General features: G+C 31.3%; 1 protein-coding gene across 1 annotated transcript in view; it reads left to right on the top strand.

The window, feature by feature from the left end:
* The window catches only part of LOC129231435 (tetratricopeptide repeat protein 38-like), a 66,242-nt gene that overhangs the window by 22,890 nt on the left and 23,396 nt on the right, over positions 1 to 19,956 (top strand). The window contains exons 2-8 of the mRNA XM_054865750.1: positions 3,890 to 3,967; positions 6,648 to 6,729; positions 12,949 to 13,126; positions 13,243 to 13,416; positions 16,425 to 16,500; positions 16,699 to 16,818; positions 18,020 to 18,079. Of these exons, the coding sequence (XP_054721725.1) occupies positions 3,890 to 3,967; positions 6,648 to 6,729; positions 12,949 to 13,126; positions 13,243 to 13,416; positions 16,425 to 16,500; positions 16,699 to 16,818; positions 18,020 to 18,079 (768 nt within the window). The remainder of the gene's footprint in view (positions 1 to 3,889; positions 3,968 to 6,647; positions 6,730 to 12,948; positions 13,127 to 13,242; positions 13,417 to 16,424; positions 16,501 to 16,698; positions 16,819 to 18,019; positions 18,080 to 19,956) is intronic.

The raw sequence follows: 19,956 nt of genomic DNA, 5'->3' as shown, positions 1-19,956 counted from the left end.
TAACCAAATTTAGAAAATTAATAAAAATACCGAATTAAAATAATCATGAAACTTATTTTACAATATTGTAACACCATAGGTAAGATTAGAAAATGTACAATTTAGTGGTATAAAATGCATAAATAAAAATTTTAACAACTTTTCCTCTAATTATTGATACAGACTCTACAATTATCATTTTCATAACTTATAATTTTTTAACGAACACTTTCTAATTAAAATAATGGCCCTCGCCCGCCAAAAATTGCTGATTTTAAGAAAAGTCTTTTTCTGCTTCGGATAATATGGCAAACAGTTCAATTGGAAAACAATCAAATATTTCCTAACTCAAATTCATTTTAAAAAATTTTTCAGCTGTTAAAATAATTCATTATTTTCGGGTTTATTCGGTAAAGAGGGGTTTTTGCCTTTATTTTAGTTGGGGGGAAAAAGAAAAATTTGTCAAATAGAGGTTCGTTAAACCCGGGTTTGACTGTACATATTTTAGCATGAGATTTTCAGAGTCTGCAATTTTGTTATTTTATAATAAGTTAACTATAGTAATCTCTGTATTATTGCCGGTCGGGTTATCTCCGGGTAAAATGGTCCAACTATGGGCCACTTTTCGATGTGTTCAATGAAAACTCTGTGTACATTTTTGATTTATAAAGTTGAGGACTTTAGCAATGGTAGCTATAAATCTCATCCTTCAAATGAAATGTTTAAAAAATATCTAAGTTAGAAAGAAACGGATGGGGAATTTTTTCTCTGTGGCCCATAGTTATACCTCTACGGGGTACAACTATGGGCCATGTCATTTTAACTTAGAAAACTCATTCAAAACTTGATCTTGCCTATTGTCTGAGGCTACAAGTTGCCCTCTGCTTGAAACTGCATAAAGAATTTTATTAGTCCATCATTTACCTTTTTGAAGAAACTTTTTAAGGTTTAATCATCATTTGTCTTCTTGAGTGATTAATGAAGTTCAACATGGTAAATGTAGACAACGTTCTTTTTTGTCTGCGTAGGTTTTGACATAGAAACATTTGAAAACTAGAACAATCTCACCAACTAAAGGTTATACCTAGTCTCAGAAGGTATTATACCTTTAGATACCTATACCTAGCAGTGTTCGCGCTCAACTATCCGTAACTTGGGTCCCAAGGACCCATTAATGAAATAGATTTGGGTCCTTTGGCGGAAAAAATGAGTCCCTTAAATTTTAAACAGAAAATCTTAGCACATAATTGAATAATATACAACTATTTATACTTAGGGAAAAGAAACTATCCACATAGTTATTTGAAAAAGGTATGAAATAAACTAATTTGGTTAATTTTGCCCTTTTTTTCTGTGATTATCATATGTTCAAATAATACACTTGCAAGATTTAGTTATTTGAGAAACTATTTACTATTAGCAAAGAGGTAAACTCAAAATTTACTTTAAAGTTGGATTTTACCATGAAGTAAAAAATAAATGCCTTTGATTGATCAAGCAGAAAGCACTCCCTTAACCTTTGCTTTCATGAACATTTTTCTAGGTGAAAAAAAGCAACTATCCCCCCCCCCCCTCCATCAATTATCAATGGCAATTTCATAAAAATAGAAAAAAATCGCGAGTAAATTAACACAACGCAAAAATCGCGATCGCAAAAACGAAACATCTTCTCACATGAGTATGAAAATTGCTCATTTGCAATCTTAAATTAGAAAATTTGACTTCATTGTGACTCTTTTAAAATATCTGTGTTGGCTTTGGTGCTACTTTTAAAATTTCGCCATTTTCAAAATGGCGCGATCGATTAATACGTGACTTGTGCAAGTTCAAATAAAAATAGCCCCTCAGAAATAGGTGAATTACTAGAAAATGAACAAGGTTAATGTGCTTTTGTATAAAATTCATATTCATAAGTAATTTAACAAGAAAAATGTTAAGTTCAGAACTTGGTGTTTTGCGCTATCGGGAAAATGTTCGCCATTTTTTTTCACCCATCCTTTTATTGCGGATGCAAGATAATGATTTTCAAAAGTAATTCTGGTTAGGTGAATGCAAAATAGATAAGCTTTTACTACTCAGTTGTCCTGTATCAATCCTGAAGATTGCATTGAAACCACTCTCACTATTGATCTTTATTGTTGTTTTCAGGAATTTCCCCAAGATAAAAGTTGAGGGAGAACTTATTCTTAGAATACAGTACAATGGGCTATTTATGAACTTGCAATATTTTGCTCCTTGAGCTCTGCCCAGGAGGTCACTGTAAGCTCCAGTCTTATCACTAAAATTCCATTGACTGGTCAACAGTAGGGGTGTGTTTGAATAGCTGATACAGAGATAGGGTCATTTTAATCCTTTTCTGTTGATTCTCCTGGTCATTGAAGCTTAAAAGCATTCACTAGATAGATCTTCAGCATTTTCCCCAATTTTTTTTCTGGTTTTTATCTTTTGGGTGTTCTGGGTCCCTAGGACCCGAATTTTCGCGGAAGTTGCTTCCCTTTCCCGCGAATTTGCGTAAAAAAAAACCGCTATAGCGCGTAAACGCGAACCCTGCCTAGTCTGTAGTCTCAGAAAATACGTAGGTCTAACACGTTTTAAATAAGTTCAACAAAAATCTTAAACTGAAATGTGAAATCATATTTCACATTCTAAATCTCATCAAAATAATTTTTAAAAATTATCTCAGTTTATATTTGGTTCGGATTTCAGTCAGCACCTTTTGCAAAATCTCCCATGAATATGGGCAATAGGGCTACCCCTAAACATTCTTCTTTCCTTTCTCGTCATTATTTACGATAAACAACATAAAATAGGACAAAAGCACCCCTACAGAGAAAAATTGGAGCTTCAAGCTACTAAAAACCATGAAAAATAGGTGGCCCATTGTTGTACCCCCAATATTCCCATTTTTAATAAATGTTGAGAGCTTGTGAAAAGTATGAAACATTTAAGTCAACAAGCGACTTAATTCATAACTGACAAAATAGTAAAGCAAATCTGAACTTACCAGATGTTGGGAAAATAGCGTAAGTGGTCTGCCCAAAGGAGACTTCTGGCTCTTCCTCGAGTGAGTCGAATCACGCACTAAGAACGGCTAATTTATCTAAGGTATACAACAACAGTGGCAATCTGATAAAACATATTTAGCTACTTAACGGGTTACACTACCTGGGAAATTTTTTTGGAGCTCGTAAGTTCAAAAAAGAGGCCACCAGAGAACAAAATAATCACCATGGTAACAGTCCTTGGCACAAAGTTGTATCATTTTACGATAGTAGTTAACTGTTTTTTAAACTTAGGATTGTGATATTTTTCATTTTTAACTTTTACATATATTTTTTACATTCAATGTTATTGTTTTTAAATGTGTAAGTATTGTTCATATTTTTTAGCTATTATATACTCTAGTATCGTTTCTTAATTATTTGGACTATCTGCAGTTTTCTCTTATCTGCGGTTACCATGCCACCCTATTCCACGGATAATCGGGTGCTTACTGTATTTATTTTAAAGCAACTGCTTCTTGTAGAAGGTCAGAAAATTTGTAATTGCTGCTAATTTTAAGAAATCCTTTTCTTGAAATTTAAAGATATGTAAAAAGTGAGAACTGAAATTTCAAGACTTTTCTCTCAATGGGTTTTGAGATAAAAGTTCCTGAACATGACTAATTTAACACTGACAAGATAAGTGTCCGAACCTCCTTTAAGCAGTTGGTTCTTGATTCGAATAGTCGTTGCATGGTCTGTTTAACTGAAATTAAGCCCACAAGATACAGTGAACTCCCTCTTCAAACTCATGAATTTTTACCATTTTCGTTAATACTATTTTTTTTTTTTTTAGAGAAACTTAGTTTTTGATCATGTTTATTTGGTGTACTTCAAAAATTTTAGTAATGTAAGCTTTTTGACATTAGGAATGGAGAAAGGAAGGTTTGCATTTATCATCTGCAAGTGATCAAGCTTGTAAACTATATGATGCTGCACTTTCACAGGTAAAAGATGTTGGTTTTTAATTTAATTTTCTATTCTATTTTGATAGGTTATTGCTTTCAGTATTTCGGATTTATTTTCATCAACATGTGATAAATATGAGAATTCTCCAGTGTTTCAAATATGTAGTTAACACACAATTGCTTTGTTTTGTCAATATTTCATTACATTAAAAATTAGCAGCATCCAAAAATTCATTAAAAATTGTTATCTTAAGCTAAAAAAGAAGAGGAAAAAGTTTAAAACACTTTTTTTTTTCCAACTTTGCTGCCAATGGGCGATCTGAAGACACAAATATTTTATTTTTCCCATGTTTAGGATGGCAATGCCCTACATTTTTTTTGCTATTGGAAGCTGCTTCTAGAAAATTCCCTTTTTACTGTCCATCCTAATGTTCAATGCACTAATAAAAGGAAAATCACAATTTTTTACTTAGCCTTTTTGGCTCTGATGTACAGATTTAAATTTGTATTTTTTTAGAATAGGCTAAAAAAAAATACAAATGTAATGTAAAAATGTGTTCCCCTTTCCACGGAAGATTTTCAAAATTCATGAGAAGTAATTAAAATTAAGGGAAGCAAAACAAGATTTTACAAAATTAGTTCGTCAAAAATATTATATAGTAATTTAATTAGTAAAAAGTAGTTTTAAATAAATGAAGCTAACTGAATTTCTACCAGCTTTCTCCTAATTTGTTTTGATTAGAAGTGATGCTTAAGATACCAAGGCTGAATGTAACTAGTCATAATAGCATTGGAAAATTGTTTTGAGGATTGGATGGCAGCCAAAAAAAAACTCCCCTTTTAAAACAATTATTACAATTTTATTTGCTAATCCGTATGCAAAATGGCAACAGGAAAGAAATAAAAATTCCTGAGTAATGTAACGTTTATTGACATTTTAATCATTATCTCCGCTAATTAAAGTGGTACAATTGGAAGATTGGTCTTATCGTTTTCTTAGCAAAATTGAATTGATCGGTATTTTGTTCAACTCAGACTCACAGCGGTTCTTGAGAACACCAAGCTTCAGACAGACATGCACAGATTTTAATAGTATGAATTCTAAAGAATTTTGCAAGATATTCATATTGTTAAAACAAGGTATTCGTCAATGAGTATCACTCGGCTGTCGCTTTTTTTATCAGTAATGTAGTGCATTTTTAGAATCCTTTCTGATGTCAAGTAATAGTGTTTAATTGTTTAATAGCAGAATGATCATTGTAGGTATGCAGCATTTTGCATTTAAGTCTTGTCAAGTTATTTTGAAAAGCTCACCACACAGTTATTTGTTTTAGCCTTGAGTAGAGATCTAAACAGTTGGAAATTTTTTTTTTCCCGGAGTTGTTAATTTACACCTGTGGGAAAAATTCAAAATTTCTTGCACACAATAATGAATTAAAAAATTTATAATATTTACACTCCAATGGTCTTTTGTTCAAATATTTTTTTATGAGTTCAGTATCCCACAGGAAAACACTTCAATAATACAAACTGTAAGATAATTTAATATCCTAGTGCACCAAAGTATTATGCTATTTTATCATTAAAACTAAATGTAAACACAGGACAGAATAATATTTGTAACATCAATTAGTGGAAATGTTAGAGTTAAAATTTTAATATATTTTTCTTTAATGTGTGTATTTATGAGCTTGGCGTGTGCAGTACACATGTATGTAAATGCATGTAATAAATTTTTTTTAAACAACTTCTTGTTGAAAAGCTCACAATTTACAAAAAAAAAAAAAAAAAAAAACATCAAAAAATTGATTTATTAATTTAAAAATCGTAGCCCACTTGAAAGTAACCGTCAACTGATGATTGGATTAAATTGGATAATTTTTGGTGATTTGAACTTATAAATCTACTTGCAGTCAGTAAATAGAAAGGCTTTTTTAACAGTAAAATTTTCGGGCATATTTCTAAGAAGAAAAATAATATAGACTAAAAATTTTAAAAAGTTGGGTTTTATGAGAAAATAGAACTAATCAACTACTTTTAAATTGGTTAAAAAATCAATTTTTCCGTTTTTCCAAATTCTCCAGAAAACTTTTTCTATATCTTCAAAATTTCTGGAATTTTTACATCTCTCACTGTGAGGTACATAGCCAGAACCCCAGAACCAAAGCATATATTCTGTTTTTTTGTTCCCAAAAAGTTACATGATGAATAGATTTTAACAATTTACTAAAATAATTAATGTGGCTTATATTTTAATGACTTAGTCTTTAATGAGGTTTTTAGAAAATCTCCTGCAAACCAGACTTGAAAAATCCCAAGCATTACTCAATCATTTTAATCAAAAATATGAATGAGATTAAACTTCAAGTCGACTGAATTTCTTATTGAAATGAGACCAGAACACATTTTTTTAGGATGAATAGTTTTGGTGTTAAGTAGGAAAAACTACATTTTTTTTTGCTAAAAAATCAACTTACTCTCATTGATAGACAGGTTAATATCCAAATGAGCAGAAACTTTACAAACCACAGTTTCTTATCTATTGGCACATTTTAGTGGTATGGAAATAATTTTAATAAAATACATTGAAAAGTTAGTCATTTTATTATGTAAATGGCTTACATAACAACCTTGCCAAAACTGGGTGAGCACTTGAAAGCAAGAGCATTTTGCTTTCAAAAATCTGGTTTTTAATATCTTTCCCATTTTTATATTACAGTATGTAGGTTGGTATGAAGATCCATCTTTGGGTGGCTTAACAAAGACTATTCAAGATTTGGTAGCTTCTGATCCAAATTTTGGTAATTATCTGTGCATAATATAGTACTACTTTTTTTCCTTTTTAGTAATGCAGTTAAAATTTAAATAGCATAATCTCATATAGCCTTTAAAAAAATCCTAAAAATCTTTGAATTATTTCATTTTTGAAATAATCCCTTTTAATTTTTAGATGCTATGATGTAACTTGTTGCATCATAGAAAACTTGCTCAAAGGAAAAAAAACTCTAGGGGAGGGGGGGCAGTATCCAGTGCATTACCGTAATTTCGGGTAGATAAGCCGCCCTATCGTATACGCAGCAGAAGAGCGTATATAATCATGGCGCCCTACACCCTCTATATATACATATGTACGGATGCGATCATTTATTTTAGTTAGAACAAAACTGTAACAAGCAACTGCATTTGTTAACAGATAAAAATGGAATAAACTTTGTGTAAAAAAAAATCAGAAAATGCTATGGTTTCACAAAAAAACCAGTGTTGCCAGATGACATCTACAATTGGTTGGATGAAAAGTTTTCAAATCATTGTTATACTTAGCAGTTCATTAAAAAATTGTTTACCCTTTATCAATTGATTCTTTTTTTTTTTTTAATTTATCATCGAGACATTTTAAAACATTACTCAGACTATAGGGACTCTAACTCAGAAAAGCTAGCGATTCCTCCATTTTTCAGCCTAGTAAAACGTATGTTATCATCACGAATCTGGCAACACTGGAAAGAACAACAACAGCGAAAAGCGGTAAAATCGGCGCAAACCGAGGCCTTCGAGATAAAAAGGCCATCCAACTAGCAAATGACGTCATCGTTTGTCGATCCACAATGATATTGGGAAGGGAGCACTTCGATTAATATTTTGGTTAAATAAAATTATTTGGTTTATTTATTATTGTCTTCTGTTATTCAAGTAGCATTACAAGTTCTACTTTTTCATTTGAAAACATAAAAAGGAACCGATAATCATACATTAAAAAATACACTGAGCTTAATTCATAGTCTTACAAAGTATTCAAATAACTAAACACGATTTTATTTTACAATCATGTTAAAACAAAGTGATAAATAAACACAGTTTTATTTTTCATTAGAAATTGTTTTTTAACTAATCGCATTTTAAGTACTCGTATATTGTATTGAAACATTAAGTCTTAAGAAGTATTCAAATAAATAAATGAACTTTCATTTTACAATTACATCAAAACGAAAAATAATATTACTATTGTATTTGAATAAGAATTAAATGAAATTTTAAAAAATAAATAAACATTTTTACTTAAGTAAACGGGAAACAGGACTGCAATATGTTTCAAAGAAATAACATCAAATTAAAGTACATAATACCAGATTATTAATGTTAACTTAGCTGAGCAAATTTATGCTTTTCAAAAGACGTGAATGCTTGGGTGCCATCCCCAAAGTAGACGGTGCAATTATAAACCCTTCAAAAAAAAAAAAAAAAAAAAACCAAAACATCTCCATCTCCCTTAAAATTTCAAGGGCACAGTTATTTATAACTATAGCCGTTGAAAAGCTATCATTACTATGAGACTATGATTCCGACCCCCCCCCCCTTCGGTGGGCACTCTCGAAAAATTACACAGGAATTCAACTTGAAAAACGTTAATTAAAGAATGAATGATACATCATGAATACTGTATGTTGTATATCAAAAAATGTATTCAATATCTAAACAGCCTTTTTTTTTTGGAATTCGGCTACTTTCCCATTTTTAGCTTTTTCTGCTGCTAATGATTCTTGTGTGTGTGTGGGGGGGGGGGGCTTTAATTGTTCATCATTTTAGGCTTTTGAAAAATTATTTTAAAAAGCATTAATTGATGACAAAGTAATATTTTTCAAAAAACTTTTCATAGAATGACCATTTTAGCAACTTTCTTTAATACTTAAAACCTCATATATGTTAAATTTAGATCAACATTTTGCTAAGTATGCTCTTTTAGGAAATCAATGTGACAGTTTTGTGACAGGGGGAAGGGAGGGGATAACAAGAAGTGTGACATCACGCGTTGTTTATAACAATATGCTCATGTTGAACAGCGTTACATGTAACAAGGAGGAGGGGGGGGGGGATTTGTTCAAAAGTTTGTAACATACTTTATAGACAGCCCTTTAATTCAATTTATGTTACAGTTTCAGAGTTCCTGAAAGCTTATTAACAGAAAACCCAAGGAGTTCAAAAAATATGTAGTTCAAGACATTTTGCCCTTTTTAAGCATAAACAAACAAGCATAGAGCATTTGGCAAAAACACGTTGTGTATCCACTGCTCAAAATTAATCTTTCGCAAGCCCAGAAATTATGAATACCGTTAACTTAACCACAATGTGTGCATAAATATCATAAAACCTAAAGACAACAGTGAAAAAAAAACCATATATATATTTTTTAATTTACGCACAGAACCAGCTTGTTTGAATAACATTGCAGGGGCGTAGTTGGGGGGAAATGTTTAAGTATCGAACCCACGACCTCCGGCGTTCAAATCTAATCTTTTATCTCAGAACTACGGAAACCCATCAAGGAATGTTTTTTGATCAAAATAACACATGCTAGCGTATAAAACAATTTAATCGAAACCGAAAATATAAGATTAGTTAAGTTAAAAGCCTGTTTCAATAAACTTGTTTACATTTTTACTGAATATCAACACCAAGTTACGCTTCTGATAGCAACAAGTATATTCGCAGAAAATTTTGACATATGTATATTGTTAGTTTGGAAAATCCATTTCGAATAAATGCGTGTTGAAAGTTGAAAAAATAAAGAAATAAAAAGTTGCAAGTTAACCGTTTCAAATATTAAAGCAGTATGCTGAAATTACAAATTACAGACAAAGATATCGGAAAGGAAACTGACAATTGTTTGTGTAATGGAGGAAAACTTAAGAAATCTTAACTGCATAAAATGTAAATTTGTTTATCTGAGAAAAGAGTACTTACCTCCGAACTTTAAAATTTATTCCATGAGGCATCCAGCTTTTTGCTTTACATGCAGGTTGTTCGGCAGCGGAACTCGCTGACTCACTTTTCACTCAGCAGATACTTAAGACTTATATTATACATATATTTTTTAATTGCCTCTACATTCCGGTACGTGGGAAGGAAGAGATAAATCCAACAGAATTGTATTCAAAAATGTGCATCCGAAGTTACATATTTCCTATTTCATCTATATCAACCAGAGCAAGCAACACTACTGGTAAACTGCACTGTTTTTAAGTTTCGCGCCAAGTTCAAAGATCGACTACTGGTGGCGTAACGAAGCGGGGGGGAGGGGAGTTGTCTGGCCTGTTATCACGTGGGTCTCGCGCAAACTAACGCAGGTTTAAGGGTGGGAGAAATTAAATTTAATGAAAAACCTGTTTCATGGTGCAATTTGAGAGTTCTACTAGCGTTTTTTAATGAATTTTAACATTGCCACTCGATTGGGCGAACATGAAAAGCACTAAGAAAGAATGGTGGGGGGGAAATTTCTTCAGGTACGCCGTCCTGGCAGATACGCCGCAGATGTTAAATTTCAACTTCAAAACACGTATAAGCCGCGGCTTATCTACCCGAAATTACGGTACATCAAGCATTTAGCCTCTTGCATTCATCTGAATATTGATTTGTCAAATGTGTGAACAAATTATGTGTTTTTTTTTTTTGCAATCGCTAATTGCGATAGATAGGACCCTACTTGTTGGGGTTTTTTGTTTTGGTTTCTACAAATAGTTCCTATCACAATCATAATTACAAAAAAGTTTGAATTCAAGACATCAAATTTGAAATGAATGCCAGAGGCTGGATTTTGTTTTTGTCTAAAGAAGATTAAGTCGAGGGTCGGGTATAAATAATGTTTATTCCGGGGAACAGGAATGCCACTGCCCAGGAAAAGGAACATGCTTGCAAAGGCCTGTGGAATAGAAGGGTTTTGGTAGAAAAATAAAACCAAAGAAATAACAACTATGGTCAAGTGAAAACACTAAGCAGTGGCGATTGCTCTAAAATAGTGTAAAAATGGTGGATCACTGTAGATAAAGAAAGCTATTTTACTCTAATCCTTACATTTTTGCTTGTTTCAAATTTATTTCAGTCACTTATTAGTGTTTCTCCTGAACAAGAAAAGGTCCAGTGAAATGCTTCCTAACAAAATTGCACTTCAAGGGCAATTATAAAGACTTCAGTTGGAATTTCACATGCTTGCTTAAGATTAATTTCGTCAACAACAAGATTCTTCAAATTTTCTTCTATGCTCAGGAAAATAACAAAGCTTTTGGACTATTAGCCTATTCTACTTTGACCTCATCACTTCTGATTTGAAAGCATTTGATCCATCTAAATTCACATATAATCCTTGATTCATATGTGTCATCTTCGCATGGAACTTCCACTAGTGAACTCTTTTATTCAATTTAGGCAAATTCATCAGTTTCAAAAGTCATCCTTCAATGACAAAAATTTAAAACAAACACTCAAATATGTTGCTATGGGAATTCTGCTTACCTTTTTTTAAAGAGGAAATAAACCACAGGTTTTCTGAACAAAATAGCCATAAAAGCTAACCAAAACCTTATTTTCCATAAGTAGTGGGGAGTAATGTCACATTTAATGTTAACATTTATAGCATTTTTTAAAGCAGTATCTGATGAAAGTTATATAAATAAATAAATAATAGCTTGCAAAGTAAACCAGCAATAGGTTAAGCATAATATGTATTTTAAGTTGTCATAAGAATTGCTTGAAAATAAAATACTAAATTTAAAAATTACGAATGAAATGACTCAAAAGTTTCAAAATAAAATGGAAAACTAAGGTGCATGTTTAGTAACTTTTTATTTAAAACATGATAAAAAAATAGCTCATTTTTACCATGCTTGGTAAATGTTTCCAGGAGGGGTCCCGTATTTAAAGTATCTCAGAGCAGGTACATAAGGAGGTGCCTGAATTACAGTTTTGTGTAATTTCAGAAGGGGTCTAAACTTGTTTACTATGAGTATGGCTTTGGCCAGGTTGGGGTAAAGAGAAACAAAATTTCTATTTCAATTTAGAATCCTTCTCTTTCTTTTGGATCAATCGATAATTTAGTGCCTTGCATCCAAGACTACTCTCTTGAGAGTAATCTGAAAAAGAAAAAATATACCATATTCATTTTTTTGGGGATGAAATCCTATTTCCATGTCCTCTAGAGACTTAGGATAAATGAAAAAAGTGATCTCCTTCCCCATGAGACTGATGCTGGCAGATTAATACGAAATCATTTTAGAGACTTAAAAAGTTCTATAGCATTAATACTCAATCTCGGTCCCATATATCGCGCGCCACCTGCTGAATTCTTCCTATGTAATCTGAAAGTTTTTGAAAAGATTTAAAAAAAAAAATCATTCTAAATTCAATTTTATGCTGAATTTATGTAAATTGTTCGCAAAGGTATAATTTACATCAAAATCTGAACTTCTAAAATTATGATCAAAATAACAAATGGAGATTCCTTTAACTCTATGTATGGGATAGGTGGAAATGCCAAAGTTACGTATCAAAAATAACAGGGAGGGGGCTATTCATAACTTAAATGTTTTTAATAAACTTTCTTATGTCAGGTAAAGCTAGTTGAAACCAGTTGCTTCTTGTTAGTATATTTGCTGGATAAGAAAACGTTAGGTCACAAAACATAAACAACTTTTTTGGTGTCATCTTCTAATGATGTGATGCCTATACAGTTGTTAAGAAACACACAGAACTCTTTTGTTTTCTTTTGTATGTCTTTTTTATGTTGTATAGTCTTCATTCACCAGTAGTTTAGTTTAAAAAATCACAAGTGCAGCTATGCAGTTTGTTTTCATATTCTCCTCATTTCCATTTATCCCAACTAACATTACACATTCTAGGTTATAGCTTATGTCACAAATTACTGCCTTCATTCAAAGAACAATTTCTGAAGGGAAATATTTTCTGATGCAAGCCAGTCCATAGCTTTCTTTTATACATGATCAGTGAAATGTAAAGCAAATATTTCAGCTAAGTTTTTTTGGAATTTATTAATTCATGCAATTACGAGATTGCAAAAAAATAAAAGTGAAAATAACTACACAACTAAATCTTTGTTCCATGGCCTTTTGTCATTTTTGAAAATTTTACTCCTTGCCTCCTATATGTTTGAAAGTAAATTTTATGTTCATGATTGAAAAAGTCCCTGTTGATACTTCAGTTAAAATGTCATTCTTTTAAATATTTGTTTATAGTTATGGGAAAAGCTCTCTCGGTTGGTTTAGATTTAATTGGAACTGGACGAAGTGTTTTAATTGATAAAGATTTCCAGAAGGACATTAAGAACTTGGAATTAATGAGTGAGAGTCAAGTTAACATTTTGACTCCTCGTGAGAAGGACCATGTGAAAGCTCTTGTCACATGGGCTGACGGGTTAGTATGTTATTTTATTAGATTAAGATCAGGTTTGTAATAATAGTATTATTTGATTAAATTAGTACTATAGAATTTAAGAAGTTTTTCTCTTAATGTTTTTGTTCTCTTTTAAGAAACTGGGTTGAAGCTACTACCATTTGGGATAACATACTGGACACTTATCCAACAGATATTTTAGCCCTAAAACTAGCTCACGATACCTACTTTTACCTTGGTTATCAAAAAGAAATGAAGGACTCTGTTGAGAAAGTTATTCCTCGTTGGAATCCTGAAATTCCTTTATATGGGTAAGTGGTGTGAAAGAGTTAAAAAAAAAGTTTAGTTATTAAAAAAATCGTGTTAGTTATTTAAAGCAATCTTTTAAGATATTTCATATTAACTCTTCTAGCATTTAAAATTAGTTTGGTAACAACTAGTGATGTGACGGATGGTTAAATGTAGATCCAAGGATATGGATCATCAAAAACTAGATAAGGGAAAGATGATCAAGAATTTGATTTATTCTTAAAAGAAGTCTCCATTAAAATTGGGAAGACTTGAGAGGCACAGGACAGCACTGCATTTATGCTTAAAGTCTCAAAAATTATTTCTAGCTTGCTCGGTAGATATAGGATGTAGGAGAATGCGTCTTAAGCTGCTACTAGACAGGCTAGAATCAATAGTTTGTATTTTATTTTGGCACATATGCAGCGTTACCCATTCCTCCCGACTACAGTGCCTTGAGAACAGAGTGGCAACATTAAGGGTGATTTTTCACCCTGGACAAGCGCGGCTTCAACTTTTGTCCAAATGAGACTGGCTGAACAAAGTTGATTTGCCATCAAGTGTGAATCATTATCGCAGTTTTGGCAGCAAATGTTACTTCAGTTTCTGAAGCATTTCGCAGTGGCTACTGAGTTTCTCTCCATTCTTTGTTTTCACTTATCCGCTTTACTCTTTGCTGAACATTATCAAAAACAAATACATAAAATTTCTAAGAAAAATGAATTGAAAATGATAAGCAACATCACTATTTTCTTCACATATTATGTGTGCGCAAATGAAAACAAAATAAATGACAAATGTTAACTTTCACAAGAGCTTGTTCAAAAAGAATAAGAGAAGAAAAGCATTACTTCAAAATGAGGTTTCTTAAAAAAATAAGTTCTAAAATTAACTGCATTTAAGTTTTTACTGTGTCTAAGTTTTTACTGCACAAGAGAAAATTTTCAAAATAATGAACTTCCATTGCTTATCGTAACGTGCAATAAAAAAAGTTCCTCTTAAAGCAAACTAGGAAACATTATACAGTCAGACCCAGATTTAACAAATCTTTTTAACGAACTTTGTGATTTAAAGAATTTTTCTTTTTCCCTGACTAAAATGTAGGCAAAAACCCCTATTTACCGAATAATAAACTCCGAATTAACCAATTATTTTAGCAGTCGAAAAGAATTTTTTTTGTTAACTTGAGTTAGAAAATATTGGATTGTTTTCCAAACGTTATATCCATATTGTCCGATATAGAAAGGCTTTTATTGGAATCAATCAGCAATTTTTGATGGGCGTGGAGTAACTTATTAATATAGATGCAGAATATTAATTTTGATGCAGAAAAGCAATAGTAAAACTTCTATTAAAACTGTTACTTTTTCAAATGCTTTATTTGGCCTGGAAACTGTAAGAACATATCTCATGTAGCAGGCTGCAAATGATATTTTCTTCTCTCTATAAAGTCGAAAGACTACTATTTCGAGTCAAGTATCAAGGAAATTCTCAAACATCATTACTTAGTGTTAGTAGTTTAAAATTTCAAACTAACTAGTGTGTAATAAGTCGTGAAATGCTAAATAAAAAGTTTGTAATTCAGTTTCACTTTCTAATTATGGATATTTTTGCGCAGTTGCTTATTAGGAGTTTTTAGATAAGGTAAGTGCAGTTTTAAGAACAAAAATTTCACACCCTGATACTACAAATAACCCCGATTTAACGTATAAAAGTTTTGGTCCCGATGAGTTCGTTAAATTGGGGTCCGACTGTATATTTGTAGCTTCAGGTAGGTAAATTCAGGGCACCAAGTCACCCCATTCAAAATCGAGACTTTTGCACCATCTTACTCAACTTTTTAAACTGTATTCAGAAATATAAAGAATTATATGTGAAGATTTCCGTGAACAAATTTTCCTTTTATAAGCTCATAAATGGCAATCCGATTGAGTAATAAAAATTTTTATCAGAAAAGAAAAATTTCTAACTCGTCTCTTGGCTTTGTTTTTGTGACTTTACCTCTCAGGTACAGATATATGCATAGAAATAAGTTCAATTAATTCCTGCTATATCCAAATTTTACGAAAATAAGAATTAAAAACCAAAACAAACTCTTAGCAATAGATAACTGAAATGTACTGTTCTAGAAAGCTTGGATTGAGAATTCTTGATAAAATAATTCAATGATAGTTTCGCACTGCATAAATGCAGGCAAGTTCTTAACAAAATTAACAATTCACTTCCAATGGTCATCGCATTGTATATTAAAAATTTTTTTTTGAAGAAATAGGAAAAAATAAGTATATCGTCAGCTGAATGCTACATCTAGGTAACTGCAAATTTGCATAAAATTGAATTTTTCACAAAATGGTGGTTTAATGATATTTTAATCTCGTGAAAAGATACTAAATTCTCGAGTTTTCTCTGAAACAGTATGAAAAATACAGAGTTGAATTCACGTACTTATAGCATTTACCCCACCCTATGAATATGAATGATTTAAATTTTAAACATATTTATAATTGAACATTCACACTGTGAGTTATAGTTATTGGAATTGAGTTTCACATTTCCCCCTCTTTTGTGGTTTCTGCGTATAATATAAACATTAAAAATGTGCTCCAGTTTCAATTTTCTCTATCAGGAAATATAAATAATATGCAGCTTCAGAGAATAAGCTTTAAATAGTTTCTGTAACAAATATTTCTTTTCTTTACAAACAAAATGCATTTTATAAGGTAAAATGTCAGTACAAAAGTGATTATTCATATAAAAAGCATTTTTCTGAGATCCATCCACTGTTCCTATGTTAAGTCTATGAGATTTTCGTCAAGGTGCCCTCTGGCAGACAAAGGGGCTTCCCCCCTCTAGGCTCGTAAAGTGTAAACGAATCAAGTGCGCCCATGGTTGCATAAGTAATTTTGCAAACAACTTTCAGCTTTTTTCATGTTTAACCAATCGTGTGGGTATTTTGAGATGTGTGCAAAGATTGATTTTTATCAGCAGTCGTTGTATATTATTTGAATCAACAAATTTTTATTTCTTTTAGGCATCTGTTTGGAATGTACGCTTTTGGCTTGGTAGAAATAGAATCTTATAAAAAAGCAGAGAATAATGCTAGGAAGGTAAGAATCTTATCAAAGCTATCAATATAGTATTTTTCACATTAATATGTAAGTATACATTGGAATACTACCAGCATTAATAAAATTTTAATTTTTATGCAAAAATTTGCAGATATTTGTAACTGGATTCAAAACCATGCATTTAAAAAAACTATTTTTTGTGTGCATTTATTTTGTACTGAAGAAATTTTATTTTAGGGATTAGAAATAAATGCAAAAGATGCTTGGTCCACTCATGCTTTGGCTCATGTTTTTGAAATGGAAGGTCGTGTTGATGAAGGTGTAAATTTTCTTAGAAATACAGCTGAAGATTGGAAGGTAATGAACATAATATATATATATATATATATATATATATATATATATATATATATATATATTTAGTGTAATTTCAAATGGCCGTGTAATAAACTTGTAGTTTTTTTATACTCAAAGTGATTTAGTGCACTTTTTAAGAATTTACTCCACTTTTTAAATTTTAGTATATTTTAATGCAGAAATAAAATTATATTCACTAGTATTTCACAAATGGGCTTTTATAAAGCTGTGCCACCTGCTTGAATATTAAATTATCTGATATTGAAAATTGCTGGTTGTGATAGCTTACATTGATGGAGCTGTATAAAAAAATTTAATAAGAGTATTATATTCAGTAAAATATACTAGTTTGATGTTAATGAAAAAATATTGCCATCAAAGAAACTTCATTGATAAAGTTTATTAAGCACTGTGTGATTTTTCAGGAAATTGTTTCTGTACTACCATAGATAGTATTTCTTTAACAATATGAGACAGCAAAAATCTGATTATTCATATAAGTATGGGAGATTAAGGTACCATTTTTTTAAATTATCAGAATACCATGAATTTCATATTCCGACTCATGGAATTCTGCTTTTATGATTCTCCTTTTTTTTGATAGAAATGCTAGAATTCAACAAAATGTTTGATGTATAAAAAAAAAACCTCACCTTAATTTTTGTTCAGCATTCTATATATTTATCATACTGTTGACTGTTTAAGAAATATTAAGTTGTTTGGAAAATTAAATGCAGATATTTGAAGATTGCTGCTCTACTCAAGTAATATTTAAAAAAAAAAGGGGAGGGATTTGGTCATACAGTACTTATATCTATGTGTGTAAACATATTAGGATTGGCAATATGGCTTAAACCCAAAGGTTCTTGTCAAGTGTAACCTCTCAAAACTTTCTCACTGCACCTTTATGATGCATTCAAGATAGAAGTAAGTATTCCCTTTTTCTTTAGATATATATAGTTGATTCATTTAACACTGGACTTGTATGCAAATTAATCGTACTGATTAGTGAGGGAAATTTGGTTCATGAATCTTAATTTTGTGTAGCTTTCAATGTGCTTGTAGAGCTGGTTTGCAGATACACAACTTCTTTCAAAAATAGTCTTCAATCTTTTAAAATTCTCCACTACCCATTTCGTTTGTTTTGTAGTATTTATAATTATGAAATGCAGTCCTTATTTTCCCATTTTCTGTTTTACAGATGTGTGGCTTGCTAGCATGTCATAACTTTTGGCACTGGGCATTGTATCATATAGAAAAGGTAACATTTTCTATCTGTATTTTTACTTAAACCAGACAGAATGATTAATGAGAATGTTTTCTGAGTTATCTTTATTGAAACAAACAGTCCCTGACAATTCTGTTTAAAGTTTTAAAAACATAAAACGTAGCGTGTAGTTAGTGATGCAAGGAATACTGCCGTGCTAAGCACAGATGTCGTATCTGCACATTTTATCAAAATTGAGTTATTGTGGTCAGGTGATCATTAGTAATTTAATTTACCTAAATCTAGAGTTTTTGGCGATTTGTGAACACGAAATATTAAAAGCTTTAAGAAAAAAGTAACTACACGTTTTGTGTAGTTTGTTAAGGCAATTTGAATGCAAGTGACAAATACTAAGTCTTTAAAGTGGTATCTGTGCAGTTCCCACTTTTTTCTTAGTATTTTGTTGATACGACTTTCATACCTTAGTAAAGCAGCATATTTAATAATGTAGCAGTTTATTGTAACAGAGTACTAAAATTAGTTTACCGTTGGATAGTTAAGAGCCATTATTTTGAAATTCAGACAAAAAACGGAAATTTTGGCAGTGACCATTTTTGATTTTCCTAATTTTTTTATATGTCAAAGTAGGTCATAAGAAGTAAACATTCTCAAATTTTTAGCCTTCCTAAAATTTTCTTTCGCTTGTTAAAAATTCCCAAAGTTTGAGGTTTTGCAGCGCTTTTTTAAAAAAATTCTATAAGTCGCATTTCAGTGCGCTATAGCTCTTTACAGAAACACCACCTCAGGGTCATGTTTATATTTATTGGTTGTACTGTATCTAGTGATGATGACTTCATAGTTATTTTGGTTGGGGATTGTTGCTTTCTTCAGATAAGGTGTCGCAACGTATGGATTTTATCTGTCTTTGTGCAAGTTTAACCTGCGTTATTTCCCCTCAAAAAGCCACCCCCCGAAAAAAATGTGATATATACAGAAAGTTTATACTATGAAGAGAGTAAATAGCACAAAATTTGTTTGAGGTTTAATTTTTTTTAGGAGAAAAATGCCCTGATATTTTTCAAATTTTCAAAAATTGTGCTTTTTTGATCACAATTAACTCAAAACAGCATCACTAGGAAAAAAAACCTTTTATATATTATGGTACCTGGCTATGTGTAAAACATCATGAAAAAGAAAACAGCATGGGATCTCTTCTTGTTTTCTGGAAAATAATTTTTTTTGTAGCTCATTTTATGCGTTTTCTCGTGCGTAAAACGCGTGTCCTGTATGCAGATTAGATCTGCTAAAACTTAAAGGATGTAGTAAGAATGTATATATGTATGTATAAAAGAAAGAAAAAGACTAGCTCTACTTTATTTTTCTGATTTTTACAGATTGATGGTATTTTAATTGCTGGTAAATCAGAAAACGATAAATCGATATCATATGTGTGTGTGTGTATATATATATATATATATATATATATATATTGATTTATCGTTTTATCATATCAATCCCAAAATAATTCTTTCTTATTTATTTGTTTATGTCCATAGCAATGGAAGAAATTTCATGAACAATATCTGCTTCACTTTCCTCCAAATGTCTATTTTTTATGTTATCTTCAAATACCTCTGGGTCTAAATCTCTCTAAAAGACTGTCGGTTCTTGATAAATCAGTATTATTTGCTTTTTTTTTTGCTTTGTATATCGGCTAAAAGCAGCTTGAATTAGACTTTTTGTCAGATATTGTTCGGTTGGAATATTTTCATGTCTTCAATCATCTCTGTTCTCATTGCATGTTCTACTTGGTTGGGCGTCTGATTTCTCCCGGTTTTCTCACCATAAAGGAACTTTTCTTAAAGAAACTCTCTTTGTTTGATTGAAAATCGTGTACTTTTAGGAGTTGGGAGAGCCCACCCCTCGCATGA

The sequence above is a fragment of the Uloborus diversus genome, chromosome 10, assembly GCF_026930045.1.
Source record: "Uloborus diversus isolate 005 chromosome 10, Udiv.v.3.1, whole genome shotgun sequence".
In the NCBI taxonomy this organism is placed as follows: domain Eukaryota; kingdom Metazoa; phylum Arthropoda; class Arachnida; order Araneae; family Uloboridae; genus Uloborus; species Uloborus diversus.
The sequence above is the reverse complement of the archived record's forward strand: the minus strand, read 5'-3'. Positions and strand labels throughout refer to the sequence as shown.